The sequence below is a fragment of the Podarcis tiliguerta genome (genome assembly GCF_965153285.1).
Source record: "Podarcis tiliguerta genome assembly, chromosome: 1".
Classification (NCBI taxonomy): domain Eukaryota; kingdom Metazoa; phylum Chordata; class Lepidosauria; order Squamata; family Lacertidae; genus Podarcis; species Podarcis tiliguerta.
The window spans coordinates 52,340,333-52,366,057 of record NC_139534.1 but is presented as its reverse complement, the minus strand read 5'-3'; the positions used below and the strand labels follow the sequence as shown (position 1 = coordinate 52,366,057).

Here is a 25,725-nt window from a genome sequence, read left to right as displayed (position 1 = left end):
GCGCTATGAATTGATAGATAGATAGATAGATAGATAGATAGATAGATAGATAGATAGATGATAGATAGATAGAAGAGGGTTGGCAAAACATTTTTGTGCCAGCGCACTGGGAATGTGGAAGCATTAGTAATGCAGGGAATGGTGGCGATGAGAGGGAAAATGTTAATTGTGTGCTTCATATTTGAAGTAACACACATGGCCCTCTAAAGGAGCCCCCCCCCTTCTGTAACTCCATTATGATACCAAAGCTATGAACTAGCTGTACTACTGAGTACTAGGCTATCAATGGCAGGTGAGTTTAATGCTCCCCCGCTGCCCCAGTTAGTGTAGAAGGCAGGCTATGCACAGGGTGAGTAGTTGGCAAGAGGGGAGAAATTATACAGATTTCATATCTGTCATTCATTCCACATTATGTCTGGGAAGGCGGGGTGTCAACCACATTTTCTCTCCTCATGTTGACAGACATCAGGCGGTGAAGCAGCCGCAGCCAGCAGGCAGTGACGCATTAGCAAAATGAAACAATTATATATTTCTTTTAGGGGAACGGTGTATAGAACCCCTGGAAGCATATTGCCTATGGGGGTGGGGGGAACAGGGGAAAGTTGTGAGTCAATGGCGTGGGGAAGCGGGTTGCTTAATATATTATGTGGGATTGTCACATAAGCAGTCGGAGTTGCCACTTGATTTTTCAGGCTCATCCCCTATTTCAGGACATTGCTTTCCTATTGACTGTAGCGGGTGCTCTTCGTTTCACCAAGTCCATAGATTAGAATGGAGGCTGCTTATTTTATTCCAGCCGTGTTAAAGCTCTGAAGTGTCTCCCCCCGCACACACTCCCTTTTTTCTTTATTTGATAACTTAGTTTCTTCAGACAATCGCAACGTGGGGTGGTGATAGTGCCTGTAGATGATTCTGGACCAGTGACAGATGGGAAACAGCCGTACATAGTGAGGGTGGGATGATCTGTTTTTGGCAGCCCCTCTGTCGTTGCCTGCGCTCAGAATAGCTGCTGCCGTGACCACCCTGGCCTTCTCGTGTGGGTGTCTAGGGAGGGGCTGCAGCAGCTGCTGCCAATCACCCTACAACGATGGGAGACGGTCCCGGAAATAGAATTTCCCATTGGGATTGTTACACTTGGGGAATCAGTCCATCTTTTCACTGAATAGACCTTTAGAGAGATATCGGTTCCCCTTTCTCTCTCGAAGGTCCACTGGAGGCCTCTCCCACCCTTCCAATCCCCTCCCGCCCAGAGCGATCAGTTTCAAGGACATTTTAGATGACAACTGCTTCTAGTATGGGTGCTGCCACTGACACAGCCCAAATGGATTTAACCTCTCACTCAAAGGTTGGAACTGAAGCATGGGGAAAAGACACACATTTTAAAAAGTTGATTATTTTTATTTAAATCTGCCCATTGGGGTTTCCAGAGCAGTTTGTGAAAAATGCATGTAAAATGGATTTTTAAAGATTAATATATATTAATATATTATATATATTATTATAATATATAATATAGTATATAATATATATTATATATATTATACGTATATTTATTAAAATATATTTTTAAAGATTAATATATAGTTGCACAAGAAAACCATCTGATTATCATCTCTGCAGAGTAGGGGTAGTTAACATGACAACCCAGTTCTTGTCAGCAGAGGGAGGACCCAGGAGCCTGTTTCCCATTTTCCTCAACTGGCATGGCCATCCCCCAGCCACCTCTCGCCTTTTTTAATAACTCAAAAGAGGCCATGTCATCAAGGGTGCAATCAGTGGCTGTTAGTCATGATGGCTATACAGTGGTACCTCGGATTACAGATGCTTCAGGTTACAGACACTTCAGGTTACAGACTCTGCTAACTCAGAAATAGTACCTCGGGTTAAGAACTTTGCTTCAGGATGAGAACAGAAATCGCACGATGGCGGCACGGCGGCAGTGGGAGGCCCCATTAGCTAAAGTGGTACTTCAGGTTAAGAACGGACCTCCAGAACGGGTTAAGTTCTTAACCTGAGGTACCACTGTATATTACATACAATATTGGAGTCACTATGCCTCTGAATACTAGTTGGTGGACAGCACTATTGCACTCTACATGTGCTGCTTGTGAGCTTCTTCTACGCATCTGATTGGCCACCATAGGAACAAAATTCTCAGCTAGGTAGGCCACTGGTCTGGCCAAGCAGGGCTCTTCTTAAGTTCTTAACCCCAGGTGCATCACTTCCTGAGGTGCATCACTTCCTGTAATGAAGCTAAAACATCTCTTCAATGTACCATTCATTCACAGTTGAGCAGAACTCTTCACTGTGTGCTTGGCATTTGGTTAAGAACATTTATACTTTGCGTGTAAATTCACCGTACAACTGGGCCCTCAGATTTAAAACAAGTCTTCATTACAAGTAGTATAAGACTTAAAAACAGTTCTTAGCTTCACCTGCAAAAATGCTCAAAGAGGAGGGGAGGAAGAAATAAGGTGTGCCTTCAGTGCTTACCACGTTACTGTCAAGAGCTCTGGCTTCTGCCACTGTCACCCCCTGCTTCTTAGAAAGGGAGGAGATATCAGTTGTTGCTTGGGTAATGACGGTAACTTGACCTATTCCTGTCTTGTTTGATGTTTGCCCTGACTGTCTATGGTTGTCATGGAGATCTGGCAGCTGAACTGATGTTTTGAGTGGCAGCAGGGGGTGTCCCAGAGATTGAGAGGTACTGGTGGGGGTGCTGTCTCCAGCATTTGATGTGAGAATTCACAGTTCTCCGCTTGAAAGGGCTTGGATTTCAGGGTGGGTCTGCTAGTCTGAATTCTTGATGGGGTGTTCAAGCACTTTTGAGCATTGGCTCCCCTCTGTGTGGCACACAACATGTCACTGGCGCTTGGAGATGGAGAGGGGCAGATGAACTGAAACTAGTTCATCTGCCCCTTGCATTGCTCCTAGGTCCAGGGTCCTGCTGGTCTTTTCCTGCTGCAGCCTGCCTCCTTCAATCTAGCCAGGGAACTGGGAGGTAAAGCCAGATGATAAGCCCTTGAATAATGTCACATGAAACCTTCCTTTACTACTGGGTCCAGAAAAGCATTGCTGGCTCCATGTAAGCTGCTCCCAGATAATGCCAATGGGCAAAGGTTCTCCATATTCTCTAGTATTTTGTCATTGGCACCCATCCCAAATTGTAGTTTTCACTGTCGACAGAGGATCAAAGTGGGCAATTGCGTTTTAGCCTTTCTGAGCTAGTCATACATATAATTGAATTGGGTGTCCTCATAGTGCAGTTCTACCATATTGGATAGGCCTTACCGCCACAAAAGGATGTAGCCTTAGTAAAGTGACTACTCCCCTTGTAGTCTAATGTACCCAACATATGATTCTTAGGCCTATTTACCCTGCACCTAATGTGCTCCCACCACTGGATTGGGAAATAATGTGGGACATACACACACCAATAGTCATAATTCATATCTACCCTGTCTACATTTTGATGCATTTTCCCCAAACTGGTTCAATCTGAATTGAGAAAAAGAACAACCTAGCTGTGTTATGTATACACAGCCTTAAATGGGATCAGAAAAGTGATGAAATAACTATTCATTTTGCTGCATTTTTAGGCCACCTAATAACAAATTATCAAGGACAATTACGATAAATGTTTATTTTTAGCAGTGACACTAATTTCCGAGTGGAAACTCAATGTGGAAGTGGAAACTTCAAGTGCTTAAAATGGAAGCACAATAGTTGATTGTTTACTTCTATGTCTGAATTTATATCATATTTTCTCCCAAATAGGCAGTTTTCTTGTTGAAAATATTCCTAGCTTTTGCTTTTAGGGCATACATATATCAGGCCATAATCCACGTATTCTACAACAGTAACCAAGCGCAAAAGAATTCAACGAAGCCACAGAATTGTATAAAAGAAGAATAGTTCATCTCAGTACAGTCAAACCTCATGTTACGTTTGCTTCAGGTTGTGTCCTGCAGCGACCTGGAAGTACCGGAAAGGGTTACTTCCAGGTTTCGCCGCTCACGCATGTGCAGACGTACAAAATGACGTCACATGCATGTGAAGAAGCGGTGAATTGCGACCTGTGCATGCGCAGACGCGGGTTGCGTTCTGCTCATGTTGCGAATGGGCCTCCGGAATGGATCCCATTCGCAATCAGAGGTACCACTGTATAATTTTGGGAACAGATTGTAGTTCAAAATAAGTATAAAATGTAATGCTGAAAACACCACTTTGAGGCATATGATGTGGCCATGCCCTATGGTGTCTTCTTTCTGGTCAGAAATTAACTTTGCTTTTGCAAAATCCTTGGTGTTTGCAGATATCCACACACTCTCTAATTATATTTTTGTGGTGTGGGGACTGATGAACAACAAAAGTGAATCCAGCAAGCCATTATGGTTCAAAAGATGCTTCTACTACAAGACTTGAAGGATAAACACCCACCATCTCCTAAGTGGTCTGAAGATCTCACTGGTTTTTATGCATTCAAATGCATTGCTTTCTCATTTAGATACCTGTTTGGACACATGGAGTTCCTATACTAAGCTATACCTTTAAGATATAATTTTTGTTAATCTTATCACTAATGTCAGCTGATGTTACATATTTCTTTTTCTGTCATATTTGCAATCTTAAAAAAAATAAAAAATGCAACATATCCATACAAATGATACATTAGATGGGTATCACATAATCTGAGAATATGAAATGGGGCAAAATTTACTAATTTCCTGAAATGTAGCCTCATCCGGGAAAAAGGCTTTTTGTCTATAAGTGAGATACAAAATGTTTATAGGGCTGCAAAGGATTAATATGGCTGCATTAGAATACTGGGCAAAGGTACAAAACTACTCTGTATATATTTGCAAGGATCCTACTTTATAATATCTTTGTCTTATCAGCTGAAAAACACATTTTGTACTTTCTTATTTTATACACTGTTTTACAGAGAGTACATGCATATCATTTAAACTTAGCTGGTAGCAAAAAACTGTTACCATGAGCTTTTAAAGCATTGATCTTGTTGGCTGGGGGCAGGGGAAGCACTGGTCTGTTGGTTGAGCAAATATTTTTTCCTGTAAGCTACAGAAAGAACCACTTAGATAGGGCAAGTCATAGTGAACAGAGGCGGCTTCCACAAATGCTGGGTCATTCAGATCTGATTTTCCTGTGTGAGCATTTGACAAGTTAGCTTCCCCACATTCCAGCTTCTTCATTTATAATATTCATTGTTATTTTGCCGCTGGCCGTCACACACCAGTGGGTGAAGTTTGGTAGACTGTATTTGGGCTGCATTTTTCTGCTCCTTTCAGCAGTCATGACAGTTATCTTGCGTTAAAATGAAGAAAAACAGAGGGTTGTGGTTTTTTTAGGGGGGTGCATTTATCTATCTATCTATCTTAAAACTGAGGTCTACTGCAAAAGCGATAAAGGCTTTGCACAAGGCCACTGTAGTAACTTTGATTATCTTATGCTGGGGTAGAGGCCATGGCAGCAACATCCATGATCATGGGCATAGCCAGGGGGTAGGAGGGGGGCAGCTGCCCTCCCCCTAAATCAATAAAAATCAATAAAAATATAGTGGTGCCCCGCAAGACGAATGCCTCGCAAGACGGAAAACCCGCTAGACGAAAGGGTTTTCCGTTTTGGAGGTGCTTCGCAGGACAAATTTCTCTATGGGCTTGCTTCGCAAGACGAAAATGTCTTGCGATTCCTGGGGGTTTTTTTCCCGCTCCCCACCCCCTTCTTCTAAGGCACTAAGCTGCTAATAGCCTTTTAGCAGCTAATCCGCCAATCCCTTAAGCCTTTAATAGCCGCTAATAGCCGCTAAACTGCTAATAGCGCTAATCCGCTAATGGGCTTGCTTCGCAAGATGAAAAAACCACTAGACGAAGAGACTCACGGAACGGATTCTTTTCGTCTTGCGAGGCACCACTGTACATAGCAAACTGAGTTTCTGTCCCCCCCCTAACAAAAATCCTGGCTACGCCTATGTCCATGATCATCCAGATTTTCACTGTTTTATGAGGATACTTTAATGAAATGTAAAAGAGACACTGTTGAAGTGGCCTGGCAAAAAGGGAACTGGGCAGATGCTGAAGAAATCAGAAAGGGTTTTGAAGAGAAACCAATGTACCTATAGTAATGGCTGAATTGCCTTGCACCGTGTAGAAAACCCAAGCCATATGGAAACTGCTGTTAGTCTCCATCTGTACAGCCCACCCTTTGAAGCTTGCCACACTTTTGACCAAAGCACTGGACACAAGCATAGTAAGTTTTGACTCCATATGCAACATCAGTTTCACAAGAGAACAACAGCTGACATTCCTGCATTGCAGAGGGTTGGACTAGATGACCTGCACAATCCCTTCCAACTCTACAATTCTATGATGCTATGGAAAGTACGAGTTGTGGTGGCTGTTTTTCTTCTTCTTTTTAATCACTTTGCTGTTGACTTTTGTTGTTGTTGTTTGTTTCTGTTTTTGCAGGATCCACTGGTGTAAATCCCCTCCCTTCTTCTGCTCTGGCCACTGACAGTGCTCTGTCTGCACGAGTTGGTCATTGATGTGTCCTTCCTTATGTTTTGTGTGTATGTGTGTGTGTTAGACAAATCAAATCAAAATTACCGTAGGTTGATTTAGAGAGCAGGCAAGAGGGTAGAGTCCCTGGAGTTTATTAGCAAGAGATTCCTGCAGCAGGAGCTCCCCCAAGTGGGAGAACAACCAACACCAGCAGCAAAGCTGCAGAAGAGCAGGAGCCTGTATGCAGCAGGAGTGTATACAGCACTCTGCAGTGGCATGGCTTGCAGTTCACTTGACCCTTGTAAGAGGCAAGCCAGTGGCTAAGAATCCCTAGGTCTTGGAGAGCCAAGTTCAGATCCACACACAGCCACAAAGCTCAATAAGTCAACTTGGACCCAGTCATTTTTGTTTATTTGTTTGTTTGTTTGTTTGTCCCAGCCACTCTGGGCAGCTCCCAACAAAATATTAAAAACCACAATAAAACATCAACCATTAAAAACTTCCTTGAACAGGGCTGTCTTCAGATGTCTTCTAAAAGTCAAACAGTTGTTTATTTTCTCTCTCACACACCTTAATTTACCTCACAGGGTTTTTGTGAGGCTGCATGTACACCGCCTTGAGCTCTTTGAAAGAAAGGCAGGATATAAAAAATTTTTGCTCAGCCCGAGGCTCTGAACCAAGAGCCATAGAGGAAACAATATGCAATGGCTGTAAAGAGTTAAATCAGGTACATGTAGTTGTGACCATAGAATCATAGAGTTGGAAGGGACGATGAGGGTCATCTAATCCAACCCCCTGCAAGGCAGGAATCTTTTGCCCAATGTGAGGCTTGAACCCACAACCTTGAGAATAAGAGTCTCAAGCTCTGCCGAGTGAGCTTTGCCAGGTCTTCAGAGATCCATTAGAACACAATTCAGAGGGACTGTAAACTAAAGCACATCATAGCAAAAGACCCCTGGAATAGCTGCAGAATGTCCCAAGAATTCAGCCTGACACTATCAGTCAAAATCTTCTTTGAGGGAAGGGTACTCCCTCTATCCAGCACATTTGCTTAGGGAAGGAAACCCATGTATGTCTTACATGTGTTGTGACTTCATTAAAGCTGGAGAGCTGGCAGATATGAGCTAGATGAAAACCTTGGAAAAACCTGGATTTCAGTTCTACTCTAGGCACCAACTTGCTCAAAACAATTTATTTATTTGCAAAACAGGGATTTTGAAAAGGACCTACCTCATAGGAATGTTGTGAGAAACAAGGGGGGTAAAAACAATATACTGTACATCACATCTAGATTCAATTGCTATGTGCAACAGTGATAATAAAATAAGGGCTCTGAAGTAATTTGCATGTATTTTCAATCCAGTATTCATCTTCACTCCAACCTGTGGCGCTGAATTATTTTCTCAGAAATAGACTTAATTGGTAAAGCATATGAATTTTATTCTGACAGCAGGGTGCACAATGTTTTCACAAAGCCAAGATAGTAAACAAGGAAAGAGAGGTTCATATGAGCTTATAAAGGCCAGAGGAATACGTGCTGAAGTAGAGGGAACAGATATTAAGATAAGGCAAAACTAAACAGAGAGCCGTGTTTAGAACAAAAGTCAGACAGGCCTCTTGCCATTATGCAGGTACACCATGTCTAACATCTCTGTATGGTTTCCCCAGCCTTTCGCACATACTGTGCAGCACTATTTCTGCAACCGTGACAACTGGAAAATTGATTTCTATCTTAAAGAAAAACAGCAAAAAACACTGTGTCAGGAAGCAAGTTCCCACACCAGATTCACGTCTGCTTACAACCACAAGAATTGCAAAGTGAAAATCTGACCTAGCAAGTCAATGTATATTTACTCAGAAGTAAGCCCCATCTTGTTCAAAAGAGCTTGCTCCCAAATAGGTGGGCATAGGATTGCAGCCTGCTCGTGAAAACAGACATTCTAATTCCCTGCCCTGGCACAAACACCTCATTATGCAGAGAATATAGAATCACAGAGTTTGATCTCACCTGCAAACGTGATTATTCCCTGTCCCATGCTTTAGGGCAGAATCCTACACTGAAGCTGTGCTGGCTGATGGGCTGCAGCAGGGATGTGAAATCTTCAGCTGGAGGGCCATATTCTCTTATCAACAACTTTCTGGGGACCACATGTGGGGCAACAGATGTGATTCTTACCTTTGTGTAGGAGGGTACGTTCCAGTAATGCAAAAACCAGAGGTTTCCTCACTCCCCAATTTTTTCTCTGCACCCTCTCTCTAGGCAACCACGATTCAAAGACACATTCCTGGAAGGCAAAAGCACTTGAGGACATTGGTGAGAAGGGTCCAGCCAGAGAGACCTGGAGGGCTGCATATGAACCCTAGGCTTCAGGTTCCCCATCCCTGCGCCATAGGATATGGTGCAAGACTCCTCACGCTGGCGATGCCGACGGCGACACACATAAGTTACTGTACAGTGGTGGAACACTCAGACGCGCTGAAAACGGAGCCTTAAATGTCATGGGTAGGACCGGTAGTTTGTGTGTGTTTTTAAAAATTGCTTAGGGGTACTCTCATTTTCCTACTGATATTGAAATACTGCCCCTTAATGAGGCCAAACTCAGTCACAAAATGTTTAGGAGTATGCGTCCCACCAGAAAAAGGCACTTGGTAGGCCTTTGGTTGCACAGAGCAGGAACACACTTATGCCAACTGCATGGGGTTGGACTAGATGACCCTCGGATCCCTTCCAACTGTAGTTCTGTGATTCTATGAAAAGGTGGCTTATTATGGCAAGCATCGCTTTTGCAACGTACGACCAGCCCTCCACGCCCGGCGGCGGACCTCTGAAGCAGCGTCCCGGGCCCTACCGAGAGCTGCCTGCAGAGGGGGCTCCGCCCGCCACTTCCCTTCCCAAGGCCCAGCAGGCCCAGCGCAGCCGGGCGGGGCGGGGCCGGTTCTTGCTAGAGAGGGAAGCGGCGCGGGCTTCGTTCTTTGGCCGGGCCGGAGCTGGGCAACCATGCAGGTAGTGTAAGCTTGAGGGGGCTTTGCTGAGAGGGACGGGGGCGGCAGGAGCGCGGAGGGTCTCTCGGGAGGCAGCGTGGCCTTGGGGCGTCCGCGCAGTGGCGAAGCCGGGTTGCTCCGGTGCCGCCTAGTGACTCGCTCCCTTTCCTTCCCCAGGCGAGCTCCAAGCAGGCGGCGCAGGAGCTGCTCAAGTTTATCAGCCGCAGCCCCTCCCCTTATCACGGTAAGACGGAGCCCGGGACCGGGGGCTTCACGCCCGGGAAGTATTTCTCCAACAGGAGGTCTGCCATGCATTTAAAGCACATGTCTTCCCCCTGAAGAATCCCAGGAACTGGGTGTTGGGAATTGTAGCTCTTCCGTAGGAGTAAACTACAGTTCCCAGGATTCGGGGGTGGGGTGGGGTAAGCAGTGTGCTTTAAATGAGTGGTGCGAGGGGTGTAAATATGCACAGTTGGGGGGGGGGGGCGGCGGAGGGTGCTTAAGGAGATAACAGAAATCACTGGGTTAAAGCTGACCTAAAGTCCAGAGGTACCATTATTATCAGTTTGCGATGGCGTGGAAGGTTGCAGGCTAGGAAGGACTTGCTCACGAATTTATTGACAGCTGCTGGAGTTGTTATAGCTAGGAAGTGGAAAGGGGCAAGGTGGATATAAAATGGGGAAATGGTATGAAGTGGTGCGGGTGGGATATAGCTATAAATGATATTTTAATATGTGCTATTAAGGTAAGACGGGTTGTATGCAGGAGCTATGGAAGGTGTTTGTAGAATTTGTACTGTTAAAACGGAAAGGGGTCAAACCATCACAAGAGGTGTTGAAATTTTGGGAGGTTGGATAGTTACCATGGAATGGTCTCAGGGGTGGGGTGCACATTTTTATTCTTATTACTTTGTCAAAATAAAAAATAAATTTATATTAGAAATAAATAAATGTGAGGTGTGTGCATTCTAGTCAGGAAAAAGCAGAGCCATTAGGGCTGTGGAGTGGGTAAAGGCCTGAGGGCCAGATAAAGACCTTGGATGCTGCATTCAGCCCTTAAGCCTGAGGGCGCCCACCTTTAAGATCTTCTGCTGAGACTGTGGTCACACTTGCACCATTAAGCCCTCTTATAGCAGTTTAACATGCATGGAGAATCCTGGAAACTATAGTTTATGGGTGCTGGGAATTGTAGTTCTGTGAGATCAGCACCCTTAACAAATTGCAGTTCCCAGGATTCCTAGTGGGTCACAATGACAACAGTGGTATGAATGTTTTAAATGTATGGTGTAGACGTAACCTCTCCAGGTGACTACTGTGTCAGATGTTTGGCATCCAGCAACAAAATAAAGGGCTTTTGTCAGCCTATAGTCCCCCTGGGATCAACCTTCCTAAATTGCCTTGCCTGGTACTTATGCTCTCTTTTTGGCACCAGGCAGGGGGGGAAATGTTATTTGCCCAATCATTTCTAACTTGTAACTTGAGTAACTTTTAAGGATTCTCATTTGTCTTACTGTATTTGTACTGTGATGCAGTTGATTGTTCACTACCTGAAATTCTGAAAAAGTTGGTGTTTAAATGTTTTTAATAATTAAACTTTTGGAAGATTATGGGATGCTTTTCATTCCACTTTCATAATTTTCTGCAGAACTTTAATGCATGCAACATGTTCCTTATCTGCAAGTCTTGGTGAGCATAATGTGCCCTTCATTGAATCATCTGTTTCATTTCCCTTGTAGAGGCTCAAACAGGTTCTGCTTGATTCAAGGAGGTTCACTGGAGCATTTTAAAATACAAGGAGGGTGGTTTATCTTCTCCACTGTGTTGGATGCTCAGTGGGCAGAAGTACAAGCTCAGGCTTGTATTCCGCTAAATTCTAATCAGAGTAAACCCATTGAAATAAATGAATCCAAGTTAGTCATGCCCATTAATTTCAGTGGATCTGATCTGGACTAGCACTGAATATTACCCACCATTCTTTGTTAGGGTTTCACACTTAATTCTGCTTGTTGTGCAGAGATGTCACAAGAAACATTTCTAGGGAAGGAGCTTTAGAAGGGTAAATGCTTGAGCCCTGTGCAGATGTGCATTTATTTACCACAAGTGCTTTTTCTCTGTACCCTCTTCGGCTCAGTCTGGCCTCGCCTTTCCTCACATGTTTATCTTGCTTTCCTTAATACATTTCTTGTTTGCTCTCTGTGGACATCTGAACCCAGAGGATGTTCTGAGCAGTTGCCTATCCTTCCATGTGCAGGGGCGGCAGCAAATCCTAATCATTTCTGTGAAGGTGTGGTAACATGGATGTTCACCTGCAGAGGCTGGGAAGCCACAAAAGGCTTTGTAGCTGAGGCTGTGCTTGCTGCTAGGGTAGGGTAAGCAAGTCAGGGTGATAACATTACAATATGACTCTCACGCTTGGGTTCAAGAATACAAATAGGCCTGTGAGTGCAGTTTAAGCTGCATCATGCTGATTTTGGTTTTTTTTTTGGCAGGGATGCGGGGTATCATTCAGAGTCTCATGTGTCAGGGGAAATTTCATAATTCATTTACCTACCTATACCCCAGTCTTTCAAAGCTCTGCCATCAAAACGTGTGGGACAGTGAATTCCAAGTAGGGAGCCTGCCACAGAGAAAGACCTTGTAAGCCTTCCTAAAAACTATTATTATTATTATTATTATTAATAATAATAATAATAATAATAATAATAAATGTTACTGTTTATATCCCGCCCATCTGGCTGGGTTTCCCCAGCCACTCTGGGAGGCTCCAAGACAAATGCACCCAGTGAAAGACTACCTACAAGCTGACCTTAGGACTCAGACATATTGGGAAGAGGCGAGACCTGAAAGTGTATGTTCCCAAGCCGTAAAGGTCTTTGAAGAATAGCCAGCCCTGTGAATTGAACTTGGGGATGGACCAGGAGCCAATGCAGCTGATATGATAAAGGAGATCCCAGGATCCCAGCACTTGTCCCCAGTTAAATTTCTGGGAGGAGAATTCTGCATCAGCTGAAGCTTTAGGCTATCCCGAAGTGAAGAGCATTACAGTTGTCCCAAAATTGGGGGAGGGGGAAGCAGTCCCACAAACTTCCACCTTATTCAGGGCAGCCAAATGTCTCCTTGAAGCCTGCTTCTGCATGCAGCTTGGCCAGCTGGGGGTGAGTGTCTTCATGCCCCCTTCACGACTGCTTGTGTTTTCCTCTCCTGCAGTGGTGGCCGAATGTCGGAGCCGCCTGCTTCAGGCTGGTTTCCAGGAGCTGAAGGAAACTGAACACTGGGATATCCAGCCTGACCGAAAGGTGAGGAAATAGAGCGGCTTCTTCCTTCCCTTTCTCATTTAGGAATTGGGGTGGTGGGAGAAGGAGTGGGGTGCTCCAGATGAGGCCTTGGCCAGGCACCCCATCTAGGGAACTGGGTAAAACACTGATGTCTCCCACTCTTTCTTTAACCCCTCCCCCTGCCATATTAGTATTTTGTGACCAGGAACCTCTCGACATTGATCGCCTTTGCTGTTGGGGGACAGTACCAGCCGGGCAATGGCTTCAGCTTGATCGGAGCCCACACAGACAGTCCATGTCTGCGGGTAAGCAGCAATCCCCCCCCCCCTCAATACTGCCTAGCATGCCCCTGAGTACTCTTTAGCATTCCTTCCTTCCTGCAGCCCTCTGTTGTCTCAGTCCTGCATTATTTGTTGTCTCCCCTTTACATTGACTTTCTGTGAACAGGCTTGTCCCGATACCCAATATGGATGGTGTGGGGAGCCTATGCCCCCCCCCCCCCAAGATGCTGTTGAATTCCAACTCCCACCAGCATGGCCAGGAGTCGTGGTGAGAGGTAGGGCTCCCAACAAAAACTGGAGGGCCACAGGTTCCCCATCCCTGCAAATACTGTTTTCGGCCACTCCTTTTGCCTATGTTATTGGATTGCCAGTGTTTGCAGAATTGTGATAAACTTGCTTCCTCCTTCTGGCAGCAGTCTGGACAACATCCCTTTGGATTTGCCTTCTTCCACTCCTTTTTTTAAAAAAAACAACTGTTGGTTGGGATTTTTTAACTGGACTTATTGAAATACATCTTTTAACACTAAAGAAAAAGCCATGGACCAAATAAATGCATACAGAATACCAACCAATTGAGTGCATAACTTGGTATATATGTATACGGTGAATGTAACTGCAAAAAATCCAAAGCTGCCACCCACTCTTATGACAATAACTCTGGCCCCATTTCTTGTTGTTGGGTCAGTTCCTTACAATGTGAGGAGCTAATTCAGTATGTGCTGTTGGGATATACATATGAATGTCCTTGTGTGTCATCCAGGTGAAACGCTGCTCAAAACGTAGCCAGGAGGGCACAGTCCAAGTGGCTGTGGAGACATATGGAGGGGGCATCTGGAGCACCTGGTTCGACCGTGACCTCTCTGTTGCAGGAAGAGTCATCGTCAAGGTTAGTCCTGGCCGGGGCCCTGCACTGTATACTATGTGACTTTAGGAGCTCTTCAATGCATAGGTTTTTCCAACTGGAAGAGACCTGACTTTACCTCCAGTATTGCAGCCATGTCACATTAGGGCAGGGGTGAGGAACACTTGCCAGCCTAAGAGCCAAATTCATTTCTGGACAGCCTTCCAGGGGCCACATGCCAGTGGGGGTGGGGAGGGCCAGAGACAAAAAGTGCACAAAGAAGCTAATGCAGTTTTTATCTTTGGACAGCTGAGTAATTTCTACACACACACAGACACAGTCCTCTCTATCTTCTATCCCAGACACCCACAAGGTATTATCAGAGGACTGTCACGGCTGAAAATTGGCCGCTGTTTCTTTAATGCTTAAAAAGCTGGGTCAGCGTGAGTCAGCGGCCTGCACCGTATATATAGAGTGAGAAATGTTGGTTGGGTTGGTTGGCTGGTTGGTTAGTGAAAGCTGGTAGTGTTGATGTGTGTACAGTTGGTCAGTCGCTTTTGCAAAAAGACTTTTAAGAATAAAACTCTGCAAGGATACTTTTCTCGTGGACTCTTTTATGCCGACAAAGGTCCGAGGACCAGGCTGAGGCAACAAAGGGAGGTCAGAACCCTTCCTTTTGTTTTTTTATGAACACTGACAAGGACAAGGACATATTCCAGTTAGGAAGAAACACTCAAGGAGGGCAGGAAGTAGACCTACTAAAGGGTATGGCTGAGGAGGGAAGAGTACCAAGGGCCAGATAGAGAGACTTGGTGGATAGGGTTGCCATATTTCAAAAACCAGGACACCTCCAAAATTGTTGAGCCAAAAGAACTTGCCTAAGGTCCAGGACAAAGCGCCACCTTTCGGAAATCTCTCCCCCCTTTGAAATCCAGATAATGTCCGGGAAAATCCAGACATATGGCAGCTTTGGTGGGCTGCATTGGCCTGAAGTTTCCATCACCTGCACATCAAGGCCTATTCTTATATTTGCTCTGCAGCCTGGGAGCTGCTGCAGTAGGACTGGTGAACTTGGCCTTCTAGATGACATTGGATTCCCACCATGCATCATTCCTGATCATTGGCCACACTGGTTGGGGCTGACGGAAGTTGGGAGACTCCCAACAACATCTGAGGGCCAGATGTTGTCCTGTCCTACAGCATGACGTCTTCGGTTGCCACTCCAGTAATGTGAGAACCTTGGAGTCACGTGGCTGAAATTTAAATGTGGCTACTTCCTCTCCACCACTGCCCTGGGTTAGGTGTGAGAAATAGCTCTAGATAGCTCTATTGCCCAGCTGTTGCTTTTTTCGTATGGGGTTCTTGCTATTATATGCTGTTAAACTGAAGATTTTAGTTGGTTGTCTTGGGTTTTTTTTTAAGTAGTTTGTTAAATGCTAATATGAATTGACATATTCTGAGGGTGCTTGATGAAGGAAACTGAAGTGTTTATCATGTGGAATAATCAAGCTGCATGCATTGCATTGTTTTGATTGAGACTGAGATGCAACAAAGGTTCCAACAGCGAATATCCTTCCCTGGAGACAAAGTCCATAAAAGTGTTATTAAAAACCAGCAATTTTAATCTTCTGTTTAATGAATTACCTGATCAGTGCTTTCTGCCCTGGTAAACATGAGTGTGTTCAGTGGAGCTGGTTGCCTAGCTGCACTTGAGTAGGACTGGAGTCTAGTTCAAAGTGTGTCATACTTTAAAGTACTTGTTTGAATATGACTGAAACCAAAAGCGATGAAGAGATGAAAGTTCTGATCAAAAAGATGTTTGGGGCTTTGTTCCATTCTGCAATTCTGTTCTCACCTACACCTACTTGAGAGTAAAATTAAACATTAATTTAAACCAAGTGGAGATGAGGCTCCCGCAAGCATAGGTGCATGGTCTGTGTGGGCCAGAAAATTTATTAGGGAAGTGGGAATGGAAGCGTGCATAGTTATGGTGGCACTCTTACCAAATTGAAATGTGAAACTTTCTAAAAGTTCCTCCAAACTCATGTTCTAAAATGCTGTCATAAATGCTCTTAGTTGGCATATTTTGAGAACAAGGGTCTCTTTTCTGCATTCTTTCTGAGTTGCTTAAAGACAGATGCTCAGGGCTGAAACAGATCTCTTCTTCTTTTTGTTGTTGTTTTTAAACAACTTTAAAGGAGGGAGGATCTCCCATTTTCATCCAAGCCAGTAGCATGGGGGAAGGAAGCATACACACACACACACACACACACACACACACACCTCTACCTCTGAAAGCGCTAATTGTCAGTATTGGTGAAACCATGGGCATAGTTACACTATTGGTCCAATCTTTTCCAGTCTCTCCCCCCTGCAAAGCTGCCTTTCCCCCCCGCCTGGGCACTTTTGTTAGATTGTTCGTGATAGCTCTATTTTCCAGAAGGGCCATATCTTGGTGGAAGATCACCTGCTTTGCAATTTGATCTCTGGTTTGATCTCTGGAATTTGCAAGTTGCACGGCAAAGGAGTCCTTCTGCCAGTCAGTGTAGACAACACTAGGCTGGGTGGACCAGTGGTTCAATGAGAGCCTTTAGCTCCCAGCTGCTGCCTTAATCTCGCTCTTCTGTTCCTCCCCTCTCCCACATTATGCTAGTGGGTGAAAGTGGCAGAATGACCCACACCCTACACTGATGTCCCCCTTCTCTTTTCCATTTCAGGACCTGTGCACAGGGCGCCTGGAGCAGCAGCTGGTGTGGGTGGAGCAGCCCATCCTCCGCATCCCACACCTGGCCATCCACCTCCAGCGCAATGTGAATGAGAGCTTCGGGCCAAACACAGAGCAGCACCTGTGAGTGTGTAAACTGCTGTTCCTCTGTGCTCATATATTCCGTGGTGGGTTGGGGCGAGGGGCAGCAGGCCTGGCTGGCACTCCTGTCATTTGCCTTTCAACAAAAAAGTCAGCTGCAGAGTTTGATCCCCTTGGGTGATGGGGAATGACCTTAGCTCAGAGGAAGACCATCTGCTTGGCATGCAGAAGGTTCCAGGCTCAAGCTCCCCATCATCTCCAGGGCTGGGGGCTGGGAATGGTCCCTGTCTGAAGCCTTGGAGAGCCACTGCCAGTCTGAACAGCACCGAGCTAGGTAGACCTGACTTGGTATATATGACAGCTTTCTATGTTGATACAATACTCTGTGCTTTAGGATTGCCTAGAGAGGCCATGGTCTGGATTCTGTGTAATAAGTCATATCAGACTGGCTGGGACTGGAGGGCTTACTGGCACCCCATCTTTATTTGGTTTTTTTTTTACTTCCAGTATTTATAGACCACTTAACGTTCAGAATCCTAAGCAGCGTACACAAGTTTTTAATGAAAACTACACCTTATAGAGAAAAAGAATAATAAAATTCATTGTAAAAGCAGAAAACCAGTGGAAAATGCCTTCTGAAATGATGGTCTTTGTCACGTGCCTGTCTAAGTTTTAACCAAGCCATACCCACCTGCCCTACACCTGGCCTGTGTGATCAGCATCACCTGCCAAGCCTTGTGCGTAGCTCCTTGCATGGCTCTGTGCCAGCCCCAACAATCAGTTGGTGCTTGCACAGAGCTGTGCATAGTGTGCTGGAACCCTGACACTCAGCTGATTCTCAGGACTTCAAAGCTTCATGTACCGCACAAGCAAGAAAGTGGCCCACCTGACATCGTTGTGACACCAGGTGGTTGACAGTGGCATGTCAAACTTGGCCCCTGGAGATGATAAGGATCCAGGCTGCTGGCTGGATCCAGTTCTCCACCCCTGATCTAGAGGACCGCAGGTTCCCCAGCACTTGGCTGTTGGACCATGCTACCAATATGATGGGAGGGGATGTGATGGCAATGGGAGGGGATGTTCCCAGAGAAAAAAAGGTGAGGCGTAGTTACAGAGTTTCTTGCTTTGCCGAGGGGCTGAGTTTCACCAAGTAGCTTCTTTGGAAGTGTTTTGTGCTGTTGGGTCTTGGTGGCTCCATGGGCTCCAGCTGCTTCTTGGAGCCAAATTTCCCAGGAAGCAGCAATAATGAGCAAGCCAGTTAAACAGCCAACACACCTGCCGTTCCCAGGGTCCCGATTCTGGCCACAGAAGTCCAGGAGGCCCTGGAAAAGAAGACGTCCAAGACAGACACAGCTTGTACCTCATCTCTCCAGGTAAGGCTGGGGAGGCAGCCGGGGGGGGGGGGGGGAGACACACAAGGATGCTGTTGAATTGGCTGGAGAGGTACAGTAGGCAGGTCCAAAATAAAGGGGGGAATTGGCAGCTTTCTTCTTACAACTTTTCTTTCTCACAGAGCCGTCACTCTCCAGCCCTGCTGGCCCTCCTCTGCTCCCAGCTGAAGGTGAAACCGGAGCAGGTGGTGGAGATGGAGTTGTGCCTGGTGGATACACAGCCTCCTGTGAGTGTCCTGTTTTATTAAATAAATAAATAGTTCATTCGGGGTTGGCAGTGGGGTTTTGGTTTTGGGCAGAGCTAGCTTTCTAAGGGTCACATGGTTGAACTCATTACATTTTCTAGCTCCATGCAACTTTCCTTTAGCACAGCAATGGGGAACCTGTGAGCTTCCTACCAGCCAGCATGGTCAGTGGTGGGGGTTGTAGTCTAGCAACATCAGGAGAACCACAGATCCCCCACCCTTTGGTCTGAGAGAGCAGCTGCTGGGTGACCTTGGGCCAGTCACACTTCTTTGAAGTCTCTCAGCCCCACTCACCTCACAGAGTGTTTGTTGTGGGGGAGGAAGGGAAAGGAGAATGTTAGCCGCTTTGAGACTCCTGAAGGGGAGTGAAAGGCGGGATATCAAATCCAAACTCTTCTTCTTCTTCTTCCTTTGGTCTGAGAGAGAGAGAGAGAGGCATAGAGAGAGATGCTTGTTCCAGATTCTCATTCATCTCCTGGGGAAAGATCCCAGCTGCCACTCTCCAACCCGTTTGCAAATCCTGCAGGGAGAATGTGTGGTGTGTGGCAGACAGACTGAACCAGGGAAAGGTTGGTCCCAGCTCAGGATTTTTTCTTTCTGGTGAATCCTCCTCCAGACACTAGGTGGCGCCTTCAGTGAGTTCATTTTCTCCCCTCGCCTGGACAATCTCCACAGCAGCTACTGTGCCCTGCAGGTGAGTACTTTGTGCGGTTGGGGGGCGGGGGTGGGTCAGAGATGAATTCTCTTCTGTGATCCGTCAGTGCCATGCAAAGGAGCCATCCTCTAATATGCTCTAATAACTTGTGTTTCCCCCAGAAATCACCTAGAACCTACTTCTAACCCTTGCTCTATTGTTTCACATTCCGTCCCCACCCCACACCATGTACTAAAATGACCCTTTACTCTTGCAGCCAAAAGGTGGGGTGACCCAGCATGGTGAAACTATTCCTATGTTTGTGGGAATGGCTGTGTGTGGAAATATACCTCTGAGACTCTCTCTGTGTGTAGCAACAGGTAGAGAAACATTTCAAATCTTGGAGGGATTATGCAGAACCACAAGGCTTCCAGCTCAGATGAAATGGAATACTGTGGTTTACATGGAAGTAAACCACACATGTGGTGGGGGGGGGGGGGGCGAGGAGAAAGTCAGAAGCAGCCAAGGGCAATCTTTATTTATGTAACATCAGGCATGGGTCTTTTGTAAAGTTTTGTCAAAAGGTAGGGTACAGCTTTTTCCAGAACTGTTGCACTACAGCGGAAGCAGCATACGATTTTAAATTCCCCTTTTTGTGAAATGACTATAAAGGCACCAGTTATCTACCCTGGTGACACTCTTCTCCCCCAGTGCACCAGCTTTCCGACATGGGACTGCAGCTTAAGAGTTGAGCCCAAGGGAGTCCTTCCATTTGCTGTAGTCAGAGGCCCAAGACAGCTGGAAGCACAAAACTCACAGTCCCTGAGCTTGTATACTTTCCCAGATACCTAGGATGGGCGCGGGGGGTAGGGACAGACAGCTAGTCAGAAGCCGTAAGTAGGCTTTCCTGTGGTGCCAGAAGCGATCTAGCATTGCAGTGAAACTGGCACTTCTCTTTAAGAAGTCAGCTCAGTAGAGAACCTTTGCAAACGTTCAGGCCACGGAGGCCAATCTAACCTACAGACTAAAGAAAAATAGTTCAATTGTAAGTACAGAATTTAACGTACTGAGAACATGAAAGGAGACGCTGACAAGGTTTCTTTAAGAAGTTGGCTCACAAGATAGCAACGCATAGACCAGCAGCAAATATTTCTGTCCCAGGGCACTCCCTATCCTGCCCCATTAGGCACTTCCTAACCTTGTCCCCTTATGTTTTTCCGCAGGCTCTGATTGAATCCAGCGAAGGGCCTGGAGCTCTTGCCAAAGAGCCAAATGTGCGCCTGGTTGCACTTTATGACAATGAAGAGGTCAGTACAAGACAGTCGTGGATGGGCAAGGCTACATTCTGGGTAGAAAAGAGGGAAGGGCCATAGCCCAGGGGTAGAGCACCTGCTTTTCATGCAGAAGGTCCCAGGTTCAATCCCCGGCATCTCCAGGTAGGAGAACTGCTCCTAATCAATGTAGCTAGATGGATCAATGGTGTGACTCGGTATAAGGCAGCCTCCTATGTTGCTGCAGAAGTGGAAAGTGACATCCTGTTCTGAGCATTAGATGAATATTATTATTTGGAGAGTGGCTCCACCTTATGGTTTGATAGATGATGAAGGGAAATGTTAAGAGAATTTAAGGGGCAGGAACAGGTCTGCTCTCTGAAACATTATTAATTCATTTATGCAACACCTTTCTTCTAAGGAGCTCAAGGGTGGCATTCCTGCTTCTCCCTGTCTCCATTTTATCCTCAGAACAACCCTGTGAAGTAGGCTCAGCTGAGAGGGACTGGCCCAAGCTCACCCATCACCCTTGCTGGTTGAGCTGTGATTTGAGCCCTCGTCTTTCAGGTCCTAGTCCAGGGGTGGGAAATGTTTGCTCCTCCAGATGTTGCTGGGCTACAACTCCTGTTGTCCTTGACCGTTGCCCCTGCTTGATGGGGGCTGTATATCAGCAGCATCTAGAGGGGCAAAGGTTCCCCACACCCATCATCAGCCAGCATTCCTAACTGCTGCACCACACTGTGATGGGAGGTGGAATATTTCTGGGTTAAAAAAGCTCTTCTTGCCGGCTCCTTTACTGACTTGATTTACCTGGCAGGTTGGTTCCCAGAGTTCACAGGGGGCTGGTTCGCTCCTCACTGAACTTGTCCTTCGGCGCATCTCTGCTTCGCCCCAGAACTTGACAGCCTTTGAGGAAGCCATGCCAAAGTCCTGCATGATCAGTGCTGACATGGCCCATGCCGTGCACCCCAATTATGCGTGAGTATGTTGCTGTGCCCAGCAGGAAGAAATGCATGAGGGTTTAGCAAGTATTTTACTAAATATTAGGCATTCTGCTGTGAATTTGCTGGCTTGCAGTACAAGCTGAAAAGTTGGCATCTCTTGTGGAATTCGGCTTTCAAAGAGGCCCAGCTTTCATTAAAAATAAAATAAAATCCAGTCCTCATGGTTTTATAAACAAAATTTTTTGACACTTAAAACTGTAGGATAGAAATGCAAGCTGTCTCACTTACCAACTCTCAAACCTGAAAATCCTGAGGTCAGAAACATTTCTTTATCAGTATAGGCTAATCTGCAAAATCCAAGTCATCGATTTAAAGGCCCTCCCCTCAATTATAACAAGGGAGTAAGGCTCCCTAAACTGTTGAGCAGAGGTCCTGGGCCTTGGACCCCTCCAGAGCAGAACTGGAGAATCTGCCCCCCCCCCCCACCTCTGCAGACATGGTTGGACTCCAAATCCCATTAGCCCCAGCCAGCATGGCCGGTGGTCAGGGATGACGGGAGTTGTCGTCCTGCAACATTTGGAACCACCCTCAGGGGTAGCGTTTTGGCAAAGGACATGGATTGAGGCAGAACCAGTAGTTATGTTCAGCCTTCCCCGACAAATGCACTTTCTCTCACCCAGGCCTCATGGCCCTAGAAAACAGTTTGGCAGTGTCAAAGGCAGCGTATGCTGAAAGTCAGAAAATGGAGGTGCTCCTCTGCCTTCCGAGTTTGGCTTGTACTTGTTCCAAATTATGTACCCAGCGCTGAATCTGCCCCCTGGCAAATGGTGCCCTTGGGCTAGATGCAGCTCTTAGGCATCACTGTCAAGAGGGTCTTTCTCATCCTGCCACTGGCATATGGCAGTGCTCCTCTTCCCCAGAATGCCTGTCTCCACTCTAATAAAAGTCCTTTGTGCATAAATCTGCATACAGGTGTTCTCACTGACACATCAGGAGCGCCACTCTGCCACCCCCCCCAAAAAAACCCTGCTTCTTTTGAAATAGCTCCCAGGCATCTCTTCTTAGTTTCATTCCACTGTTGTCTCTTCTTCGAAATTCAGCCTCATGTTTCTAAGAGTTTGGGATCTACTTGGCCAGGGTCTAATTTGATGCTCCCTTTTACAGCGACAAGCATGATAAGAACCACCGTCCAGAGTTCCACAAGGTAGGTGACAGGGCCACGTGGCAACAATAAAATGTGGAAAACTAAGGCAGACTCTCTGCAAGCAGTAGCAGAGTCGTCCTCAGCGCAAGTTGAACGGGGGAGGTAGCAAAACTTACTCCTGAAACTGAAGTTAATTCTTCTTTAAGACCTGATAACATTGGTTTTTAATACACAAATCTTTGCCTCTGAATGTAAGAATGAGCTTTCAGAGATGCTGGGGTGGGGGATTTGCTTTTGCTCCCGTGGCCTAGATGTTGAGAAGTATGGCAAAAGTTATTCAATTGCTGGAAACAACATGTTAGTTACAGTCCTGCCCTTTACAATATTTGTGATGTATCCTTACAGGCTGGAGCTGCAACAGAATATTGTAGTGTGCAGGGCTCCTGTTCTGGAAGCAGCCAGCTGCCCCTGCCATTCTGATAGGGTGTTTCATTTCATTCCCCCTCGCCCATTAGTATCATGTGCCCACAGAGCATGCTCAATCCTCCTTTGGCTTTTGGGTATTCCTCCCCCAAAATAAAAATATTGTAGTACTTCTGCAAACTTGCTTGCCTAAGCCCCTTAAGATTTTGTATTGGGGTAGTGGTGCTGTTTTGCCTACATAAGCAATGACACTCATGCCTAGCTATGGTAGATGGAAGGAATGATTATGCCAGTGGATTTTTCTGTTGTTGTATTTAGTAGGGCAGGGGGCTTGTTCTGGGACTTTGGATGTCTGGTGCCAAGCATTGGTCCCATCCCATGGCTGGGGGGCTCAAGGCAGTTGCTCATCTCCTGATCCCACAAGCCAGAAGAGCAGGGGGAAGATTGTCTGAAAGCCCAAAGGAAGACTCAGGCCTATGCTTGTTTCTGTGTGGGATACATAGAACTACTGCATTATTCTGGGGCAAGATTACCATGGGGTAGGTCTCTGCTTTCCAGTGGTTCCTTTTGGCTTCCATGCCGCCTTCTTTCTGTTGCAGCTCATGTTTCGGGAAGCAAAGCTTTATGTTCTTGATGTGTGCAGACCACATCTCCTTTCTTAGTACATCTTTTTTTCTGAATCCTCTGGTTTCTCACGCAGGGCCCTACAATAAAAGTGAACAGCAACCAGCGCTATGCCTCTACTGCTGTCACCGAGGCCCTGATCCGAGAAATTGCCAGCCGTGTGGACGTCCCCCTGCAAGTAAGCATTGTTCCTCTCTACCTCAAGAGCTATTCCCAAGCTTTCCCCTTGCACTTAATGACTGTGGCCACTAGAGGGTGAGTTTGGATCAGCCAGCGTAGGGAAATACATAAGTGCTATGTGCCTGTACTGTAGATTCTGCAGCCCAGGGACCAATGGGGCAAGATGCTCCATCTGCCGTTGGGGGCGGGAGATGGGACCAGAAATGGTGGGCCTTCAGGATTAAATGCTATGGAGAAGGCCTTACTCCATATCTGAAGATGGGTTTTTTCTGCTTCCTTCTCTCTCCAACCCCTGGCTGTTCCTTCTTGGGTTTTAAGGTCTGTGGAGTGTTGAAGCATTTCCACCCCATGGCTGTCTCTTGATGCTGGGGTTGTGCACATAGGTGCCCAGAGCCTTCTCCCCAAAGGCCTCCTCCACTCCCATCATCGACGCTTGGTAGATCCATATCTGGCCGCCCTTCTTAATGGCCTTGTCCAACAGCTAAAGGGAGTCCCCAACCCCTGGACAGTGTCAAGGCCAAATCAGCTGCTCAAGAGCCTTAAAAGAAAATTCATTTGCCTATTGCAGGAATTCATGGTTCGGAATGACTCTCCCTGCGGCAGCACCATTGGGCCCATCTTGGCCTCCCGCCTTGGCTTGCGTGTCCTGGACATGGGCTCCCCGCAGCTGGCCATGCACTCCATCCGCGAGATGTGCTGCACTTCCAGCGTCCTGCAGTCCATCACTCTCTTCAAGGTGGGTGGCAGCTCAGGTGGGGCAGAGGGGAAGCATTTGCATTGAGCGGAGCTGTTTTCTGTTGCCTCCCAGGGTGTGGGTGTGTGCCCTGGTCTCCCACCCACCCCTTTCCCAGGTTGTCCTCACAACAACCCTGTGAGTTAGGCTAGACTGAGGAAGCCTGAATGGCGTGAGAGAGGAGTATCCCCTTAGCAAAGAAACACTCTTGTCATGGGCCTTGGTTGTACAGTTGGGAGCAAACCAGGAAAGAGGGAAGGGCAACGTAAACAGAGAGCTTTCCTTCTGGCCCTATGTATTGTTTGGGGAGGAGGGGGGCACAAAGTGTGGGAAGAGCTTGGCAGACAGGAACAAGGTTTCCATACATATCGAGGTCACTATCTTCCCCGCCCCGGGTTGCAGGTTGAGCCCTGCTGCCGCCCACTCCCTATCTCTTCCTTGTAATCTTGTCTGTATGTTACCATGGCAACGATGGTGCCCTCCAGTCGGTGATCGGTTTCTGTGGCAACATGGTGCCTCACGATTCTCCTGCTGCCATGGTGACGCCATCATATGTGTGTGTTTGACAGCTGCCCCGTTCCCCCCCCCCAAGGGTTGTTCTTCCCCCACCAAACCTGACTCTTCCTCCTCTTTCTTTCTCTCCTCCTTCCTTCCATCCTTTTTTCCCAGGCCTTCTTTGAGCTGTTCCCAGTGCTGGATCAGGGACTGCTGAGCAACTGAAGAGCATCTCAAGCACAGGAAGCGGCTAACGCCTCCTCTCCCTGGCCAGATAGCAATTAAGGCACATGTTGTACAGCGGCTCATGGAACGACTGCTTCTGGAGAGTTGCATTACAGTCATTTTCCAAAAGAGGCTGGGCATTTGAGGCTTGCGTACAGCCAGGAGGGCCTGATCCAGAGAGCCTGTGCCATAGAACAGCTCGTCCTCACTCCTTCATAGCAGATAGAAAACTTTATTCAAGATACTGATGTGTTAAAGGGCTATCTACAGTCATCACGGTGCTTTAAGTGGGCACTGAAATTGTGGGTGAAATTCCAGCATTGAATAAATGCCAAGTGATTCATACTTTTAATTGATCATCCCACTCCCACATCCTTTGCTCATTCACTTGGGTTCTAAATTAGCTACCGCCCTGTGTGAAGTGCCGCTCTCAAAATGTCAATGAGATATACTGGCTGCCAAGCAAGCAATGTCTGAGAGGCATTATATACACAGGCAAGTACACAAGATCACACCAGGTAGATTACGTTTGTGGGAATGCACTGTTCAGCACCATTTTCTATCCATAATTCTAGTAGCTGGGGGGGGGGATTATTTTATCTTGCCATGGATGAGGGAATCCCCAGAAACTTGGCTGCCTAGATACCATAGAGTTGCCATATTTCAAAAGTGAAAATCCGGACACAAAAATTGGGTTGACGTACGTTCTGATTT

General features: G+C 46.5%; 1 protein-coding gene across 1 annotated transcript; it reads left to right on the top strand.

The window, feature by feature from the left end:
• Positions 1–9,384: 9,384 nt before the first annotated feature.
• On the top strand, positions 9,385–25,363 carry DNPEP (aspartyl aminopeptidase). Its single transcript, XM_083432068.1, has 15 exons — positions 9,385–9,522; positions 9,678–9,744; positions 12,707–12,795; positions 12,966–13,079; positions 13,816–13,941; positions 16,614–16,744; positions 17,991–18,075; positions 18,216–18,320; positions 18,955–19,032; positions 20,196–20,279; positions 21,061–21,221; positions 22,352–22,391; positions 23,455–23,556; positions 24,127–24,294; positions 24,961–25,363. Exons 1-15 carry the CDS (start codon positions 9,517–9,519, stop codon positions 25,009–25,011), a joined length of 1,407 nt encoding a protein of 468 aa, XP_083288194.1. The 5' UTR covers positions 9,385–9,516; the 3' UTR covers positions 25,012–25,363.
• Positions 25,364–25,725: the final 362 nt, after the last annotated feature.